This window comes from Mauremys reevesii, linkage group 5 (assembly GCF_016161935.1).
Source record: "Mauremys reevesii isolate NIE-2019 linkage group 5, ASM1616193v1, whole genome shotgun sequence".
NCBI lineage: Eukaryota > Metazoa > Chordata > Testudines > Geoemydidae > Mauremys > Mauremys reevesii.
The window spans coordinates 90440048-90459134 of NC_052627.1; the positions used below are offsets into that span (position 1 = coordinate 90440048).

Sequence of the window (19087 nt, forward strand, 5' to 3'; positions counted from 1 at the left end):
ACATTGCCTAGTGGATAGGACACTGAGTTTGGAGTAAGGAGACCTGGATTCTGTTCCCAGCTCTGCCACTGCCCTGCTATGTAACCTGCACCAAGGCACTTGGCTTCTCTATGCCTCTGTTTCCTTTCTCTCCCTTTGTCTATCTTGTCTTTAACTGTAAGCTCTTTAGAGCAGCGACTCTCTCTCTTTGTGGGTTTGTACAGCACTTAGCACGATGAGCCCCCAATTTGGTTGGCTTCTAGTTGCTTCTGTAATAAATAATGACAATACTGAAGAGCTTAGCCACATCTAAATTGCCCCAAAATTGTCTATAAATGTATTACTGCAGTGTAATAATGTTCTTTCCTGTTAACAGATGTGTTGTCAGATTATAACATGAATTGCTTTGTTTGGAGTGGCCTTTCTATACCATTAAAATTTTAAGGATGCAAAAGTGACTGGGAGGGAAAAAAAAGAAGCAATTCATTCTAACACAGAAATGACTTTTCACCAAGAGAATGAAGTGTTTTAGAATACTGTGGAGGGTAGATATTTGTTGTATTGCCATTTTAGTGCTAACACTTCTTAATCTGGAATATGTGAAAATAGCATTTAAGATGCAATGCAGGCACAGTACAGTATTTCCTCTGTGTGTGTGTGTGTGTGTGTCTGTCTGTCTGTCCGCTGCTGCCAGATTGGTTACTTCCAGTTTCACTTGGTGTCCAGTTGACTGGTCAATCCATAACTCTGGAGTTTGCATCTTTTGAGGTTCTACTGTAGTGATAGTATATAAACCATCTTATAGGGAAACAACTCCTAAATAACCAGAGTAGATAAGGTTGAAAAGATAATACTTTTTGAAAACATTTTTCCTTCCATCAGGAGAAGCATCAGTACATGGGTTAAGCAGGCAAAGGAGAGATGGATGGATCGGGAAAGAGCACTTAAGTGACTAAGTGATTGTGCAGGCTAATTGCTTGTTTGGCCATTTTAATTGAAACCACACAGTGATACTAGTTATGTAATGGCTTTGTGCTTGGTACTGTACAATTTATTTATTTTGTAGCTTTTATGTGGTACTTATCTCTTCAAAACACCAATGAATTTAGCTGTACAACAGTTATTTCTATTTTAAAGATTAGGAGAATGAGGCACAGAGAAGTTAAACGACTTGCCCAAGATCACACAGCAAGTGTTAACAGAACTGGTAGTAGAACCCAGATCTCCAGACTTTATGTGCTGTCAGATGCCCCCATCTTACCCGATGTCAGTTTGGCTTTACTCTCATTGGAGATAATAGGAACTCAACTCAGCCTTATCTATGGAACCACAAGAGGCACTTGCATAATACGTAAAAGTGGAACTAATTTTTGTTAGAAAAATCAAGGTATTTGATGAATTGGGATTTTTAAATTTTTTTAGAATTAATTATTTAGAAGGGCCTACAATAATATAAGAATGTTAACAGAATAAGCCAGATTTATGTATTTTAACAAGATCAGGTTAAATTCTTATGGCTTTTATGAATCAGAGTAAATCTCAAATCATTTGGAAGCAGGCATAGATTATTCTGCTTTCCATTAGTGTACAAGTGTTAAACTAATTTTCTATACTGTACAGTAAATCTCATGTATTAACCATCTTTCAGCTAAAATATCTCTATTATAGAAAATAATATACATCTAATAGAGTCTCTCTGCAAACCAATAATCACACACTGTCTGTTCAGTACTAATAACACAAGTATTTAATGATAATGGTACAGGCTTATATAATGTCATCAAAGAAGAAAATCCTCATCTTTAAATAATGTGCTAGGCTTCTTTCATAGTGACCATCAATAACTAGATAAGGAGCTTTTAAAAATGCCTAGTTTAGCTTTATTGTTAAAATTACATGTAAAAAGCTTCTGCTACCATCAGTAAGTGGAATAGAAACCTGTACCTTACTCACACTGCAGGAGGATAGTACAACTAGAGGCAGTGGGATAAAGGTAATAAGTTCATCAGCAGGCAGAGTTAATGATATCAGAATGTCATTGTTATGTATTGCAGGAGTCAGATGCAAGCGATGTTGAATTTGAAACAAAAACAAAAACTATAATTTAAAGTAGCTAACATGAATTCCCTTTTCCTCCTTTATAATGAAGATTAAATTTTAGGTATTATTTTGAGAAAACAAAACAAATATTAAGTACTTCGTGTTTCTTCATATGTCTATCTTAGTACTTTATATAGTGCCTGTCACATGGTATCTAAGTGCTGCATGTGTAAATTAGAAGTACAGTGCCATAGCTATACTGGACTTCCAGGAGTTTTCTGTTCTTTCTTCATGCATTTTACTATACAAATGACAGTCTATTTATGCTGGAACCCAGAACATAACATCACAGTGATTTTTTTCTGAGGGTACTTTCTCTTGCTCTCTTTTTTTTTTTCCCCCTTGTTGTCTTCACCCTATTCCAGTTATGGTGGGGAAAGCTTTATCAGAAAGGTGGTTTTCACAGTATGTTCTAAAGACAATCAAATTTTAGATTAGTTTACTGTCCCCTGGTAGCTCATTCCATAGCCAAGCTCATTCCATAGCCAAGCCCCCTTTACTGATAACACTTTATCTCTGGTTCTTATCCTGGATGTTATCAACAGCATTTTCCCAGCAGTAGGTAGTTGTCTTGTGGGCTAAAGATGCAGAAGTAGTACTCGATGATGTTGGGTCGTGGCCCATTGGTGGATTCAACAAAAACCTTTAAATTGGCAATAGAAGCAGATTAGGACTTGTGGACATCATAGGGATGTTGTTGTCTTGATAAGTGTTCCATTAAGGATATGTCCTGCACAAACTAAAGCCTCTCCCTGGCTTCCGCCTTCAGCGTAGATGCAGTGAATTATAATAATCAGATGTATATCTCTTAGAAGCGTATATTCTAATTAATTTATCAGAAGCACGCCAGTGATGATGATACAGTGGTATTTTTGGTAGCACATCAAACTCTCTGGGGGGTTATTTTTATAGAATGTGTATAGTCCTTAATTCCATTCACCTACAGCTAGAAATATAACTGAGGGTACGTCTACACTACGGGATTATTCCGAATTTACATAAACCGGTTTAGTAAAACAGATTGTATAAAATCGAGTGCGCGCGGCCACACTAAACACATTAAATCGGTGGTGTGCGTCCACAGTCCGAGGCTAGTGTCGATTTCTGGAGCGTTGCACTGTGGGTAGCTATTCTGTAGCTATCCCATAGTTCGCGCAGCCTCTCCCGCCCCTTGGAATTTCCGGGTTGAGATCCCAGTGCCTGATGGGGCAAAAATCATTGTCGCGGGTGGTTCTGGGTAAATGTCGTCAGTCACTCCTTCCTCTGGGAAAGCAATGGCAGACAATCATTTCGCGCCTTTTTTCCCTGGATTGCCCTGGCAGACGCCATAGCATGGCAATCATGGAGCCTGTTTTGCCTTTTGTGACTGTCACCGTATGTGTACTAGATGCCACTGACAGAGGCGATTCAGCAGCGCTACACAGCAGCATGCATTTGCTTTTGCATGACAGCAGAGATGGTTATCAGCCCTACTGTACCATCTACCATGTAATAGATTGGCAATAAAATGATGGTTACCAGTCCTTTTGCACTGCACCTTCTGCTGCTGTCATAAGTGCCCCTGGCTGAGATCAGCCGGGGGCACAAAAGCCAAAATTGGGAATGACTCCCTGAGTCAATCCCTCCTTTTTGGTATCTAAAAATAAAATCAGTCCTGCCTAGAATATGGGGAAAGTGTACTAGAGAACCAGTGTATCATAGAACCAGAGAGCACAGCTGCTCTGTGTCAGATCCCGCAGAAATGATGAGCTGTGTGCTATTCACAGGGGGTGCTCCTGCAACAACCCCACCTGTTGATTCCGTTCTCCCCCAGCCTTCCTGGGCTACCATTGCAGTGTCCCACCACTTGTGTGATGAAGTAATAAAGAATGCAGGAATAAGAAACAGTGACTTGTTAGTGAGATATGAGGGGAAGGCAGCCTCCAGCTGCTATGATAGTCCAGACAGGACATTAAGCAGTGTGGGGGAGAGGAGCCCAGCATCCCGCTGCTAGTCCAGGGACAATTGGATCCCTTCTTTACACATGAAGGGCGGGAGCTGATGGAGCTCAGCCCCCTGTTGCTATGATGAAGACGGTTATCAGTCCTACTGCACCATCTACCAGGAATAATCAGGAGTTTTTTACCCAGGCTCCCCCGGCCAGCCAGGAGCACTCACGGGCTGATGAGAACGGTTACCAGTCCTTTTGCACTGCACCATTTGCTAAAAGGCTGATGATGACGCTGGATAGCAGTCATATTGTACCATCAGCCACCCATGGCGGGGGGGGGGAGGGAGCGAGAATGTTGGTGTTGACTGCTGCAGCATCGCGTCTATCTGCAGCATTCAGTAAAGATAGGGTGACATTTAAAAGAGTCAAGAGAGGATTTTTTTCCCTTTTACTTCTGGGGGTGGGTGGGGGTGTTAAATTGCCGAGCTATGCCCTGAACCACCGCGGACACTGTGTTTGACCCTACAGGCATTTGGAGCTCAGCCAAGAATGCAAATGCTTTTTGGAGACTGCAGGAACTGTGGGATTGTTTGAGTCCTCAGTCCCCGCTCCCTCCCTCCATGAGTGTCCATTTGATTCTTTGGCTTTCCGTTACGCTTCTCACGCAGCACTGTGCTGAGTCCCTGCTATGGCGTCTGTCTGGAGATTTTTTAAAAATGCTTTGGAATTTCGTCTTCTGTAACGGAGCTCTGATAGAACGGATTTGCCTGCCCTTACAGCGATCACATCTGTATGGTCCATGCTGGAGCTCTTTTTGTATTTTGATTTCGGACTGCATCGCCACCCGTGCTGATCGGAGCTCCACGCTGGGCAAACAGGAAATATTCAAAAGTTCGCGGGGCTTTTCCTGTCTACCTGTCCACTGCATCCGAGTTCAGATTGCTGTCCAGAGCAGTCAGTGGTGCACTGTGGGATACCACCCGGAGGCCAATACCATCGATCTGCGGCCACGCTAACCCTAATCCGATATGGTAATTCCGATACTAGCGCTACTCCTCTCGTTAGGGAGGAGTACAGAAACCGGTTTAAAGAGCCCTTTATATCGATATAAAGGGCCTCTTAGTGTGGATGGGTGTGGCGTTAAATCGGTTTAACGCTCCTAAAACCGGTTTAAACTCGTAGTGTAGACCAGGCCTGAATCATGAATTGCAAGTAACAGATTTAATATGTAGTAATTGTGTTACCAAAAGAAGCTATTTAAATCTAAAATAAAAATGTTCAAACAATAAGAATTTTTAAAAATGCTTCAGATCAGAATGATAGATGATTTTACTCTCTCTCTAACGATTAAACAGATGCAAATGTAGTTATGTGAGAATACAAATTATGTTGTTCTGAGGTCTGTGATTTATTACATTCAGTCCTCAACCATTGCAACACCCCTCCCTCAAAATGGCTAGACCAAGTTCAGTGATAATTTTAAAGAGTTAACATTTTGAATACTATATTAGCTAGAAACACTTTCTGTACTGCACTAGTAAGTTCAGCCTTCCAACAGTATTAATGGAAGTAGTCTGTCTTGAAATTCAAGGGTGTAAGTGCCAAAGCAGTGTGTTATGCTGCAGCATTGTGATTGGCTAAAATGTCTAATTCTTGTGGACAGTCCTTGCCGCAGATAATGCAGGTGTAAGGCACAGGGACAGAAGATGAAGTCAGCGCACTACTAGCGGTTGAGCCCTTCTCTGCTTTCTTTTTTGCTCTCTGTTTTCTTCTCTTTCAACCACCTCTCTTCAGCCTCTTTGACTCCTTGGTGCAGCACAGCCTTCCACTGTAGCCTGTTGCTAGCTGCCTCTTCCCAGCTTGTGACATCAACGTGAAAGTTTTCGAATCCCTCTTGCAAACATCCTTGAACCTGAAGCTAGGCTGGCCCAGTGGCCTTAGAGCCTCTGCAAGTTCTCCATACAAGAGATCCTTTGGAATGTGTCCATCATCCATCTGGTGCAGCTGATCAAGCCTGTGAAGATGCCTATTAATCTTTGGTCATTTTGTTTCTCAAGTAGTTCAGTGTCAGGAACTTTGGTTTCCCACTCAATATTTAGAAGACAATGAAGATAGCAGATGTGGAAGGTGTATAAGGTATTCATTTTCTGCCCTGGAAAATGACAGGATGGCAGACTTTAAATAGAGTTATTTTGATTACTGTCTTGTTGCCTTTAACTTCCATTCAACATGAGTTTATTCAACACTGCCTCAAAACTATTTAAATTAGAAATCTGTGCTTTATTATAATATGAAAACAACAGATTGGAATCTCAGGTTTCAGGTGGTATAAGGTGTTAAACTCTAGCAATTAATGAGATATTGGTTGTTTTAACCACATTAGAATTGAAGTAGCGGGATAAGACAAGGAGATGGTAATGCACTGACATGATTTTAAGGTTGAGTATCTTTGCACCTATCGGGACTTTAGTAGTACTTTGGACCAATAGAAGAGTTTTTAAATAAAACTTCCAAACACTGGCGTTGACCAATGATCAGAAAGGAAAAGGAAGAAAGTGTGCCAGTGGAAAACTTCTTTCCTCTTTGAGTGCAAGTCCACATATATATTCCACTGTTGGTGCATGTGTGTCCCATGCACTCGAGCTAGAGACTTATGATCAGCAGTACCCGATGGGATGACTCGTGCACCCTTAGTGTCCTTGTGCCTCCAGCTGAGGGCATAAAGGGCAAGTGTGTTCTAACTTTCCCTCTGTTCCTTCTCACTGCTCATGGCTACAAATTGGAGCTCTCAGTGGCTGCCTCTAAATTTTATGTTATTAGCGTTGAGTACTAGCTAGCTGGGTTAATGTTGGAATTTTACAGCGTTTCCTTTTGTTTTCTTTTTGAAGAAACTTCTTGTTTATTTACTGGGGAAGTACTGTCAGTACTGGTTCAGTCAAAACTGAACTCATCCCCAGGTTGCGAAAACTGCCCAATTTGTGAGACAGTAATGCTCTTAAATGATGGGCAGGGTAGGGGCTTAATATGCCTAGATGAGGGGAACATCACTGAGGAGTGTGCTATCTGCAAGTCATTTTGCAAATAAACACAGAGATCTAGGAAACCTCAAGTTAAACTTAAAATGATCTTAGTCTGCTTGGAGTTGGTTCATCTGACTATGCCTCATCTAGGAGCGCTCCAGTAGCCACTTTATCTGGAGCCACAAATCTCTACCCTGAAAAACCCTGACAAAGCCTCATAAGACTTCTGAAGAGAAGTGTGTGCATAAACACATTGGGAAGAATATCACTTTTCCATAATTTATATTGTGAAATTGTGTATTTTAAATGTGAATTTGCTTCGTGACAACATTCAGGTAGATTATTTTAAAATATCTAGCATCTTCTAGTTAGTTTTAGCATGGTTGCCTATATAGAGTGTTTCAGAGCTTCAGATTAACTTTACAATATTTGCTTGTTTCTTTATAATACGTTTTTCATTATGTTTGATTTAGAATGTTGTGATTACAAAAATTCCCTTGAATGAACATAAAGATTATTTTGTACAAAAATTACTCTAACATAACATAGAACTATTCAGACAGTGTTAATAAATCTAGAAGAGAGAATGATTTGAAGTAACTAAATTATAAATCTGGTCGTGAACCAATGTACCTTTTTTACCTTTCCAGTTGATAAGCTCTATGAGCTCAGTAGCAGAGCACTGTCTCCCCTCCTTACTACGCACCTTGTTTGACTGGTACAGGCGTCAAAATGGATCGGAAGATGAATCTTATGAATACAGACCTCGATCTAGCACAAAATCTAAGGGGTAAGTACTATTGCATTTCCCCCCCACCCCAGCAAATCAACATTTGGTTCATATGTTTATTGCTGTAAAAGTGTAGTTGTACTTTTTGGATAACAAAATATTTCATATTTTGGTCTCTTATTTCCTGGATCAGCAGAGGCTAAAGTTTCTCAGATTTTGCCCTTAATCTGGGGAGAAGTAACACCTTGAATAACTTAATGATTCCTAGGGCTAATTTAAGGAGTAGCGTGGGATTTAAAGAGCTTGGGGATGTAATTTTGAGTATACGTGGTTTTCGCTTTACACGCTAACCACGGAACGGAACCCCCGCGTAAGATAAGACTTGCCTGTACTTGACAAAAAATTAAATTTAAATTTCCCCTTGAAGTGACGTTGAGGTCATCGATAGCTCAGTGGTTTGAGCATTGGCCTGTTAAACCCAGGGTTGTGAGTTCAATCCTTAAGGGGGCCATTTGGGGATTGGTCCTGCTTTGAGCAGGGGGTTGGACTAGATGATCTCCTGAGGTCCCTTCCAACCCTAATAATCTATGATTCTATGATGCACTCTGAAGTGATTCCTAACTAGTTCACATCCTCTGGGGGTTCCCCCCCCCACCTTTTGTGGGGAGGGGACAAGTCATGGAAGCAGTAAGAAAAAAATCAGAAAGATTTTCTGGCCTCCTGAAACTATTTAAAAAAAAAAATCCTGCTGCCCCCCAAACCTCAAATTCTTTCCTAACCATACACCAGGGCCGGCTCCAGGCACCAGTGAAGGAAGCAGGTGCCTGGGGCGGCCAGCAGAAAGGGGCGGCACTCCATCTGTGACTGGGGCAGCACGTCTGGCTCTTCAATGGCAATTCAGCGGTGGGTCCTTCACTCCTTCTCTTCCTCTTTGGCGGCACTTCGGCAGCAGCTCAGTTGGGTTTCTCTCCCCCCACCCCCGAGCCACCGCCGCTTGTGGTGGCAAAAAATCTGGAGCCAGCCCTGCCATGCACTGTATTGGATATGTATCTGGCTATTTTTACTTTAAAACAACCAACCAAGCACTAATATGTAACTCTTACAATATGTATCTGAATTCAGTCCTACATATAATGTTTATTCTTAATTTCTTCTTTTAGGGATGAGCAACAGCGTGAGAGAGATTATCTACTTGAAAGGAGGGACTTAGCTGTAGATTTCATTTTTTGTTTAGTTTTAGTAGAAGTTCTAAAACAGGTAAGCTCTTTAGCCTCTACAAGGTGTGTGCTTGCTGTTAATCTTTTGTTTGTAATTGTTAACATCCACATGGTTCAGTCGTCTACTTCAAGTTTTTTTTTTATATATAAAACTGAGGCCAACACAGGATGAGTACATGTGATGTTACAGTAATTCTTCCAACTGCACAAAGCTTTCAGCCTCTCCTCCTTGCTCTCTCCTCAGCTCCCCATTCCTTCCTTATACCTTCTCTATTGAAATCTCTTAGAGGGCATGTCTACACTGCCCCACAGTTTGGACTATGGGGACGTGACTAGCAGTGCACACCAAAGTTCTGTATTGAAAATCCCATATGTGGACATTGTGGGCGTGTATGAAAAGGTTCCAGATTCACATTGATGAAGTCAGAATGAGGAAACATAATTCTTCTTTGAGTGTTCTCCACATATTCCCACTGATGAGTTGTGGTGGCTGGTGCAGCTGAGATGTTGGAATGTTCTCATAGCAGCACCCATTAGAGTACTTGCATGTCCATCTTATCCTTCCCCTCAATATTCCCAAACATTCTGAGGATAAAGGGATGTGTTGCCCTCTGCCATCTCTGTTCCTTCCAGCTACAGCAGCAGACACATATGAATGTCTCCAGATGTCTTGGGTCCAGAGCCTTCTCTCAAGACTTTTTAGTGACTTGGATAGCATTTCACTTTTAGTATAGTTAGTATAATTAGGATAAGAATAATTAGTTATTTAGGTCAGTTGTTATTTTTAGTGTAGTTAAATAGTTGTTAAAATCAGTTCCATCTACTGGCTAAATGGCAGATCCAAGGCAAAGAAATCCAGTTTTAAGAGGTGTGCATCTTGCCTGGTAGTCTTCCTGGAATTGGACACCCATGTCAGATGCTTGGCATGCCTTGGTGAGGACCACTTTTATTTGATTTGTTCTATCTACAGTATGTTCATTCAGAAAGCATGTAAGGAGCAAGCCCTCTTGTTTCAAGAAGCTTTGCTGGCAAAGCTGCTTGGAATTGATAATTCTAAGGGATTCCAGCACAAGTTTAAAAGATGGGTGTCAGCACCTTGTACAGCTAGCTTGAAGAAAGAGTTCTGTGATGGAAGGTCTGGCTCTGGGGTTGAGTTCCATGACATCGACTCAGTCTGTTCTCAGATTTCGAGCCAACAATGAAAGCACCAGAGACTCCCTTGGCACTGTCCTCTGAGGCAAGAAGTGAGTGGTGAGAAAAAAAGCCATTAGATTGTCCATCTCAGTTCCAAAAAAGATGGCAAAACATAAAAAAAGCACCTGTTAGTGGTGTGACATTGGTTACACTAAGGAGATTCACTGGCTCCAGATCTGTCAGCATTGGATCCTAAACTGAAAGCTAAGAGTGCTCATTAGAGTAAATCTCTTCATAAATCTCATCTACCAGATCCAAAGTTAGTTATGGAATCAACAAGTTTCTTCATCACAGATTCACACGTTTATATCAGTTATTGTGGAAGCTTATTTCTGTATCTCTAAGTATGTCTACACAAGGATAAAAAACCCATATCTGGCCTGATATGACTCAGCTGACTCAGAGTTGCAGGGCTTGGGCTCCAGGGCTGAAAAATCCCTTTGTAGACATTTGGGCTCAAATTAGAGCCAGATTGTCTATACAGTGATTTTTAGCCCTGGAACCCGAGCCCCATGAGCCCGAGTCAGCTGACCCAGACCAGCCACAGCCAGGCGGCGGGTCTTTTATCCCTGTGTAGATACCTTATCAGACAAAGTCACCACAAATATCTCTGCTTTTATGGTGCTAATGAATTTCCAGTATAAGGACCTTCCTTCTGGCCTATCTGCTACCCCAAGAGTTTTACAAAATGCCTTTCTGCTGTAGCAGCCCGTTTGAGAAGACAAGGTATTTTTGTTTACCCTTATCTAGATGATGGTCTCCTCACACTCACATTTCAAAAGAGCTTTCTCAAGGACTTTTGTTACACATGTGCCCTCTACAAGAGATTAGGACTTTTGAGCAATATGAAAAAGTCCCACATCTGTCCTAGACAGAGAATTCCCTTCATACGAGCAGTTCGTGACACACAAGAAGGTAGGGCTTTTCTGCCATGCAAGAGGCTCCTCAGGATTCAATCTGCTGTAGGTACGCTAAATCAACAAAGTACCCAAAAAGTAACATTCTTCGTAAAGTCAAGGTTTTTAAGGACTCAGACAAAGAGGGGAGAGTGGGTAGAGAGCATGAATATTAGTACTTCACTGAGTCCTAACAGAATTTGACTCTAGGCCGTGGAGCAGTAGAAGGAATTGAGGCAGCAGAGAGCATCTGACCCCCTTCTATAGCCTCACCCTCTGAGTGTTCGGGAATGCTATCGGAAGGGGTAGGAGGGAGTGTGAGTGCTTAAACAGGTACTGCTATTAGAAGGTTGCACTGGCTGGTGCAACCCAAGTGTGAAAATGCAGTGTCCATATCAAAGAACTCCAGTTACAGGTACGTAACCTTCATTTTTGTCCATTCTCAGTAACATCAATATCAGCAATCATCAACCTACTACTTCGCAGAAGAGAGTTGGGTGCATGCTAAAACTTGATATTATTTGTATTAGTTTGAACTTCACATTTATTCATGTATAAAATATAATAACAGAAAATCTTACAGGAGCAAAGTCCCAGGACAGAGAAGTGTGTTGCATTCTCTGTAGTTGAATCATAAAATTCTTTTTTTTGTGGGATTGTGGGGGGGGGGGGGGGGAAATACTTCTGAAATAAAAATAACTTACTCTTATTAGTCTTTGAAAATTTAATTATTTGACAAAGCCAGCTTATTTAAACATTTAAAGTAGTGTAATGTGATTTGATTAGTTAAATAAGTAGTAAAAAGTGGGTGTACATCCAGAACAAAAATGACCTTTTAAAGAATATATTTGGTGCTGACTCTTAGGAGGCAAAATGAAAACATAGCTGAAAGGCTAAAAAGGAAAGCTCTTCCATTGAACACAAAATATACAACCTCTTCACCTTTTATATGGGATTAAACAGAACCACTGTGAGATTGGCCTACTTAGATGTGTTTGTGCCTGATCTCTACACCAAATCTGCCTTATTCTTAGGAAGGAATTGATGTGTGCGTGGCCACTCTGATATGCAGTACTTATAAAATACTTTAATCTTCAAACGCTTCATAAACATGATTTTTGACAGTTATTTAAAAAAAAACAACCCACATACACTCTGGGCAAAGGTAGGCTGTGCATTTGGGGCCAGTGTTCAATCATTTCCTTACTCAGTTATGTCACCTTCTTGGATGTGGTACAAACTGGGCATAAACACCTCCTTTTCTGTTCTTGCTTTTTTCTTTCCTCTTAGCCAGATGGATGAGCTTTTAAACTGATGCCTTTGGCCTCCTTCCCCTGACATGAATATCTTTACCCCACATTTGAGGTTAAATCTGGAATAGTCAGATCACATCAGTTAGTGAGGTCTGAAATGAAACAGTTAATCTAGACTCATAGCTATTCATGATATGCACATAACGATGTGGTCACTTAATTTTTTACCACCATTTTTGGTTACTTAAACTCATTAGTCAGATTATTTAGCAGAATGCCACACATCTCTGATGTGGAGTCATACTGCTTGAATATCTAGGCACAGAACCTCACCTGGGTTCAATTGTCATAGCTCCATTGAAGTCAGTGGAACTCTGACTGTTACAGCATCTCAGGATCTGCCTCCTAATCTATTCTTGAATATTTCTAAGGGGCATAGCACAATGGTATTTATGTACTGATATAATAAAGTGAAATGATATCTATATTTCAGATACCTGTTCATCCAGTGCCAGATCCTTTAGTACATGAAGTTCTGAATTTGGCTTTTAAGCACTTTAAACACAAGGAAGGGTAAGTCAAGTTTAAATTATACACATAATATTTTTGTTTTAATTCACAGGGCTTTGTCATCTGGCTGTTTTCAGACTGACTGCATAGGTTTTCTGTTCTGATTGCCTCACACCTAATGAATTTGGGGATAATACACAAAAAACATAATATTGATTTTTGAAGCTAAAAAGCATGACTGTTTTAAAGAAGACAGCTGTGTGCAATAGAAAGCTTATCTTGTTTGTCTTAAAATATACAGCTTAATTTACACAGTAAGGGCAAGAAAAATAGAAGGTCGTGGTCAGGTTACATAAATAAACTCTTCCCATGTAGAGTACTGTATATAGTTCCTCCTTAAAATGTATTGCATCCAGTAAGCCTACCAAAATTAACCTGCACCAGTTTTCATATGTTATCTATTTTTAAACTTAAAAACAGAACGTTAGGTATGAAAAAGTTCCCAGTGAAGTATTGTCTTTCTATTCAGATTGATAATTCCTCATTGCATGGAGCACCTTTTATGTTTTGTATACTGCTGAGCACACTGTTGATACATCCAAATAATATTTTCTAAAAGCACATCCTTGTTCTTTTCTTTTTTCTCCCTTAGGTATTCAGGAACCAACACTGGGAATGTGCATATTATTGCAGATTTATATGCAGAAGTGACAGGGGTTCTTGCTCAATCAAAGTAAGCTTGATATTTCATCTCTTCCTTTTCCCTCTTTTTTTTTTTCTCTCCATAAGGTAAAACTTTCCTCCCTGACTACTACTTACAGCACATTTATTAATAATGTTAGCAGACTGGAAGCTTTTCCATAAGTTGTACATAAGAAAGTCAGCTACTAATCAAACATTTGGCATAGCAGCCACATTGTTGTGCATCATTCCCATAGTCTTAACAAAACAAGAAATGCTGTCCTTACCTTGAAACATAAATTATACATCTTTCTATTGCACAGTGCTTCCTTCAGTACAGCACTTTCCTCTCTCATTACTAGTCTCTCTCATTAGCTTGAGTACAATTCCAAGTCTGTCCAATGAAGAAGTTTTTAAGAGTTGTTACTAGTATTAATGGCTCATAACTTAATGAAATGCATATTGTGTATTGCTATAATTTAATAAGATTTTATAGATTAGACATTTAAGAAATATTTTCAAAGCTAATAAGTTTAGTTAAAAAAAAAAAAGACCTTCCAGTGTATCTTGCGTTATAGGTACATTTGAAGTACTTGTGTATTCAGGCTTTATTCTCTGGTTTGCCTATCTGTTTCATGCTTGCACCCTGTAAGATATTGAAATGTATAGGTATCCTCTCATTCTGGGCAGATTTTTGTAAATTACATTATATTTCCTCCTCCAAAGAATGGAACAGATGCAACTCAAATGAGAAAAATGCTATCTATACGCAGTTACAAAGACATGCCTTAGATATTTTTGTATAAAGGCGGTGAGTGTAATTGTAATTTTAAAATAGCTAAGTGCACATTTGTTCAACAAAACTATGCATCAGGAAGATTTTTAAAAGGATGCTGCCATTTTTTATTTATATAGAAGGAGTAGATAGAAAGCTGACATCCCTCAAATGTTATTGCTCTGCCTACATATATTCTCTAATATGCTAATCACCATAGTATCTAGACATCAAATACAAGAAATAAAATCTGTCTACCTTAACTGTGTCTCTTTAACTGTAGCTACTATATCATTGTCAGATAAAGTTACCTGAAAAATATGTTTAAAATAGAAATAATGTAAACTGAACTAAGCAATATCAATGTTTGCTATGTGTGTAAATTATCCAGGTTTCAGGCTGTTAGGAAGAAGTTTGTCACCGAATTAAAGGAACTGCGGCAGAAGGAACAGAGTCCTCACGTAGTGCAAAGTATCATCAGCTTAATTATGGGGATGAAGTTTTTCAGAGTAAAAATGTATCCTGTAGAAGACTTTGAAGCATCATTTCAGTTCATGCAGGTAAATGTGCACCACCTTGAACTAAAGCAGACATTTTGAGACTAGATTTAACTTCTATGTATCTTCATTAACAAGGTTCTGTCTTCTTTGATGGCTTGCATATGTGCACTGCACTGTAGGTGTGGTGTGTGAGCTCCTAGTGCTTCAGTGCTGGAGACTTTTTCCCTAGCAGAAACTTAAGGAGTGTCCTTGCCTACCGCTGAGCTCCTTGTGCTGTGAATAAGGGTATAAAGGGTGGAGACACTGTCCCTCTTCCTGTACCTTCTTACCATCCATGATCAACACATTGGTGTTCCATGTGAACAACTATTTGATCTACCTAGTGGTACTCAAAAAGTTCTGACTTTTCATTTTCTTTTCTTTTAGTTTTATACGTTTAAGTTTATTTTTTTTTATTTAGTCCTTCTTTTATCCTTTTTTCAGTCTGTCAGGTCTCTGGACCCTGCCTACTGGGGTGCGGAGCATATGTCAAAGTCTGCTGGGGTTCAAACTTTATGCAGGCTGCAAAAAGCCTATGCCTGTTAGTGACCCTTGCCCCTGCTGCCTCAAGTGTTTTGAATGAGTGCCATATCAGAGATAGGTGCTCTATCTATCACGGCTTCAAGACTAGGAAAAAGCTGCTGTAGGAGTGCCTCTGGTATATATTTAGATCAGCTTTGGAGCCCTCTCAGTCATGTAAGGGAAGCTCTTCAAAGACTCTTTCCCATAGTGCTCCCCTGGCTGTGTCAGCTGAAAGAGGCTGCAGGTAATCCCTGTCTCTGATATCCTCCTCTTTGAAGGCCAGGGAATTGGAGCCCTGGCCTCAGAAGCACAAGCAGAAGTCTGCATCCATCTCATCAAAGCTTAGGGTGTGGGACTCTTCAACAGAGGATCCTTCAGACATATCAGTCCTCATCCTCAAAAGAAACCCGCCCAGCACTTTCAAACGATGAGCCTAGAGCTTAAATTCATAACTCTGCTAGACACTGAAAATCATGGACTGAATAGAGACACTAAGATTGCTTATTACAGCAATTTATAACCCACTGAGAACCCCCCTCTGGCTTCTCTCCACCTTGTATGACCGGAGGAGAGTTAACAGGCCACTTTACCTTGAATGGTCCTTTGAAATGTGTGTTAACTATTTATGCTAAATAATCATGTTCAAGTCCTGTATTTAGCAGTGACACTTTGATTTAGTTTCCCAGACCTGAAGAAGAGCTCTGTGTAAGCTTGAAAGCTTTGTCTCTGTCACCAACAGAAGTTGGTCCAATAAAAGGTATTTGGTGGTCCAATAAAAGGTATTTGGTGCCCCCCTCCCTCAGTTAGAAATTACATAAACTGGGTTCAATAATAAATAAAATAAGTTTATTAACTACAAAAGGTGGATTTTAACTGAATGTAAGAGATTACAGAACAAAGCAGATTACTACGCAAATAAATCAAAACTCGCAAGCTTAGCTCAAAATACTTAAGGAAACAGGTTACAAAATGTTACTGGTTACAGGTTACTTTCTTACCCTAAATGTTATTTTAGGCAGGTTGCAAAGTTTCTGTGGTTCAGAGTTCCAGTTATATTTCTTTTCAGACTGGACCCCCATCTCAGTCTGGACTCTCCCCCTTCCACCGCACCTTCCCTTCAGGTGGTTTTAGCAGTCTTTCTTTTTAGGCAGACACACTATGGAGAGGAGTCATCCTGTTTGCCTTCCTCCCCACCCTTAAATAGGATTTACATAAGGTGGGAATCCTTTGTTTCCCAAACTTGACCCCCTTCCCTTCCAGTGGAAAGTTACAAGAAGTCCTAGATAATGTTTAGTATCAGCTGACAAGACCACCTGACCTAGTAGTGTCACAATTATGTTCTGGACGCCTCCCGGGAGGGAGAAAGATTAGAATCTTCATAGTTTTGTTGTGCCCTCCTGATGGCACATCAAATTTGATGGCCTGTCATCTGGTGGGTGTTTTCCCAACACACCCAATTGTAATGGTTACATAGTCCATACTCCTAACTTTAGATACAGAAATGATACATGCATACAAATTGGATAAGCACATTCAGTAAATTGTAACTTTTCCAATGATATCCTACAAGACCCATCTTGAATAAAGTACATCTCAGTAATGTCATATCCATATCATAAGCATATTTCCATAAAGAATATGGAGTACAATGTCACAATATTATCTCACCCACCTTGTGTCTCTAATATCCTGGGACTGACATGACTACAACAACACTGCATATAATTTTTCCTCAGTCAACCTAAGTGTTCCCTCCACTCCACCTCAACCCTTTCCCTCTATCCCCCACACTTGTGCATGGCTCCCATTTGTAAGGGGACAGTAAGATTGGTGTGGGTAGGAGAAGCACTGAAACTATAATCTTCCATGGGACAAAAAACAGCTGTTAATGACTTTAGACAAACTACTGTAAGTTTTCTACAATGGTCCCATCCTGAGCCGGGAACTTTCTAAACTTGTCTCCTCTCTTCCCTTGGTCCAAACTCCCCAGGGCCCATCACTGCCTGTGTGCTAGAAATGCACAGACACGGACACAATGATTGTTCATTGATAATCTGTTCTATAGCTTCTGCCAAATGCATAATAGTGATTCATCGGAAATCAATAAAATCATTGATTTATACCCTTGTCTTTCTCAGGGACTGTTGAAGGGTTGAAGCAGAGCGTGGGCTGTGGTTAAAATCAGGAATGTAGCACAGTGCAAGAGGGGGCTATTGGCAGGGAGGGTGGGGCTCAATTTTAACTTACCAGCCTAGGGTTCTGGTTCCTGTCATGGCTCAGTCTCCTCCTCAGGTTTGTCAAGGGGTTGCTTCTCCAGGTAGAGGTGCAGAAACATGCTGCTTGTCCTCCAGGTCTTCCAGGGTATCCTTTATGCTCCTTGCTGTCTCTTTACTCTGGCCCTCATTGACATCCCATCGGACAATGAGGTGGGGTTGAGGAGGGAGTTGTGGGTAACTTTAGGCTGTGTACTGGGAGCCTTTGACAGCACCTGGTCCCATTCATCATAGAAGGGACATGTATGATGAGAGATTGTTGGAGTCTTTTGCCCTCCTGTACAAAAGCCTCAAGTGCTTGATGCATTCCCGGCACTAGGCTCAGTACCCTCCTGCTCCAGCCTCAGTGGAATTTCCTGGTGTAGGTATATGTTCCTGCCACTCCGGGAGAAGTCTTGAAAGACTGTATGCTTCAACCACACATTGACCAGCACCTGGCAGGCCAGGTCAGCTCTTTCCAAAGCAGATCCAGGTTCACCTTTTTTGATCAAAAGAGTGCAGCAGAAAGCTGTTCTGGTGTGAAAAGTGCAGCTCACTACTAGTAGTGAAAATGGAGGGACAGTGACCTTTATGGATTGGGTAAGGGTCTGGAAGAAAGGGGTTCAGTGCATTGTGTAACTTGGTCCTGAGAAGGTGGTATGTGCCTCTTACCCCGTCCACCCCACAAACTGGTATGGGTATGGGGCTGTGCCACAGACTGAGGCATGTACTTACCCACACTCCTCAAGCAGGTAGCTCATTTGCCATGTATTCATGCCTTCTGACAAGTGCTTCTGAGGTATAGGTGTGGATAATAAGGGGGTTATGGCACAACCATGTGCATGGAACTGTTTATAGTTGCTAGTGTAGGTGTAGCCTTAGATGCCCTCCAAATGGATCACCAGCTGCATTGCAATGGCTTACATTCTAAGAGAGTAACATCTCCTGATAGTCTCAGTGTGTGCTTCAGAGTACATTCAGCATCAGCTGTGTTTCTGATTCACATCCCCACTCTAGACATTTGTAGAGCAGCAGTGGGTCCTTGGTCTATATTTCCACCATACATTACACACTGTCTGCCCACTTCAAGGGAAGATGCAAATGTAGGTGAGGCAGTCCCTAAAGTCCCTCTTCAGAAGAGATTCCCAAGCTATTACCTCAGAATGTGGGCCATGGAGTCATCTCCAGTGTAATGGACACCTGAAGAAGAAAAAAATGGTTACTTAACCTTCTTGTAACAGTTTGTTCTTCAGGATTTGAGGCATATGTCCATTCCATGACCCATCCTCCTTCTCTGATGCATCAGAGTCTACCATTGGGTTCTGGTGTGAAGGCATTGGAGGATAGGTGGGGCACCTTTGCCCTTTATACACTCACTTGAAGAACAAGGAGTTCAGCTGTGGGTGGGGCTGCTCCTGTGGGTAGCAGTAGGGAAAAATTCTCCAAAACCAGTGCACAAAGTGTTCACATACCTACAGTATAATGTACA

At 40.9% G+C, this 19087-nt stretch overlaps 1 protein-coding gene across 19 annotated transcripts in view; it reads left to right on the forward strand.

Moving 5' to 3' along the window:
- FRYL (FRY like transcription coactivator) overlaps positions 1-19087 on the forward strand; it is a 353094-nt gene that overhangs the window by 158259 nt on the left and 175748 nt on the right. For all 19 annotated transcript variants that reach the window (XM_039539634.1, XM_039539632.1, XM_039539630.1 and 16 more), the window contains 5 exons: positions 7680-7819; positions 8920-9016; positions 12813-12892; positions 13482-13562; positions 14677-14845. In XM_039539634.1, the coding sequence (XP_039395568.1) occupies positions 7680-7819; positions 8920-9016; positions 12813-12892; positions 13482-13562; positions 14677-14845 (567 nt within the window). The remainder of the gene's footprint in view (positions 1-7679; positions 7820-8919; positions 9017-12812; positions 12893-13481; positions 13563-14676; positions 14846-19087) is intronic.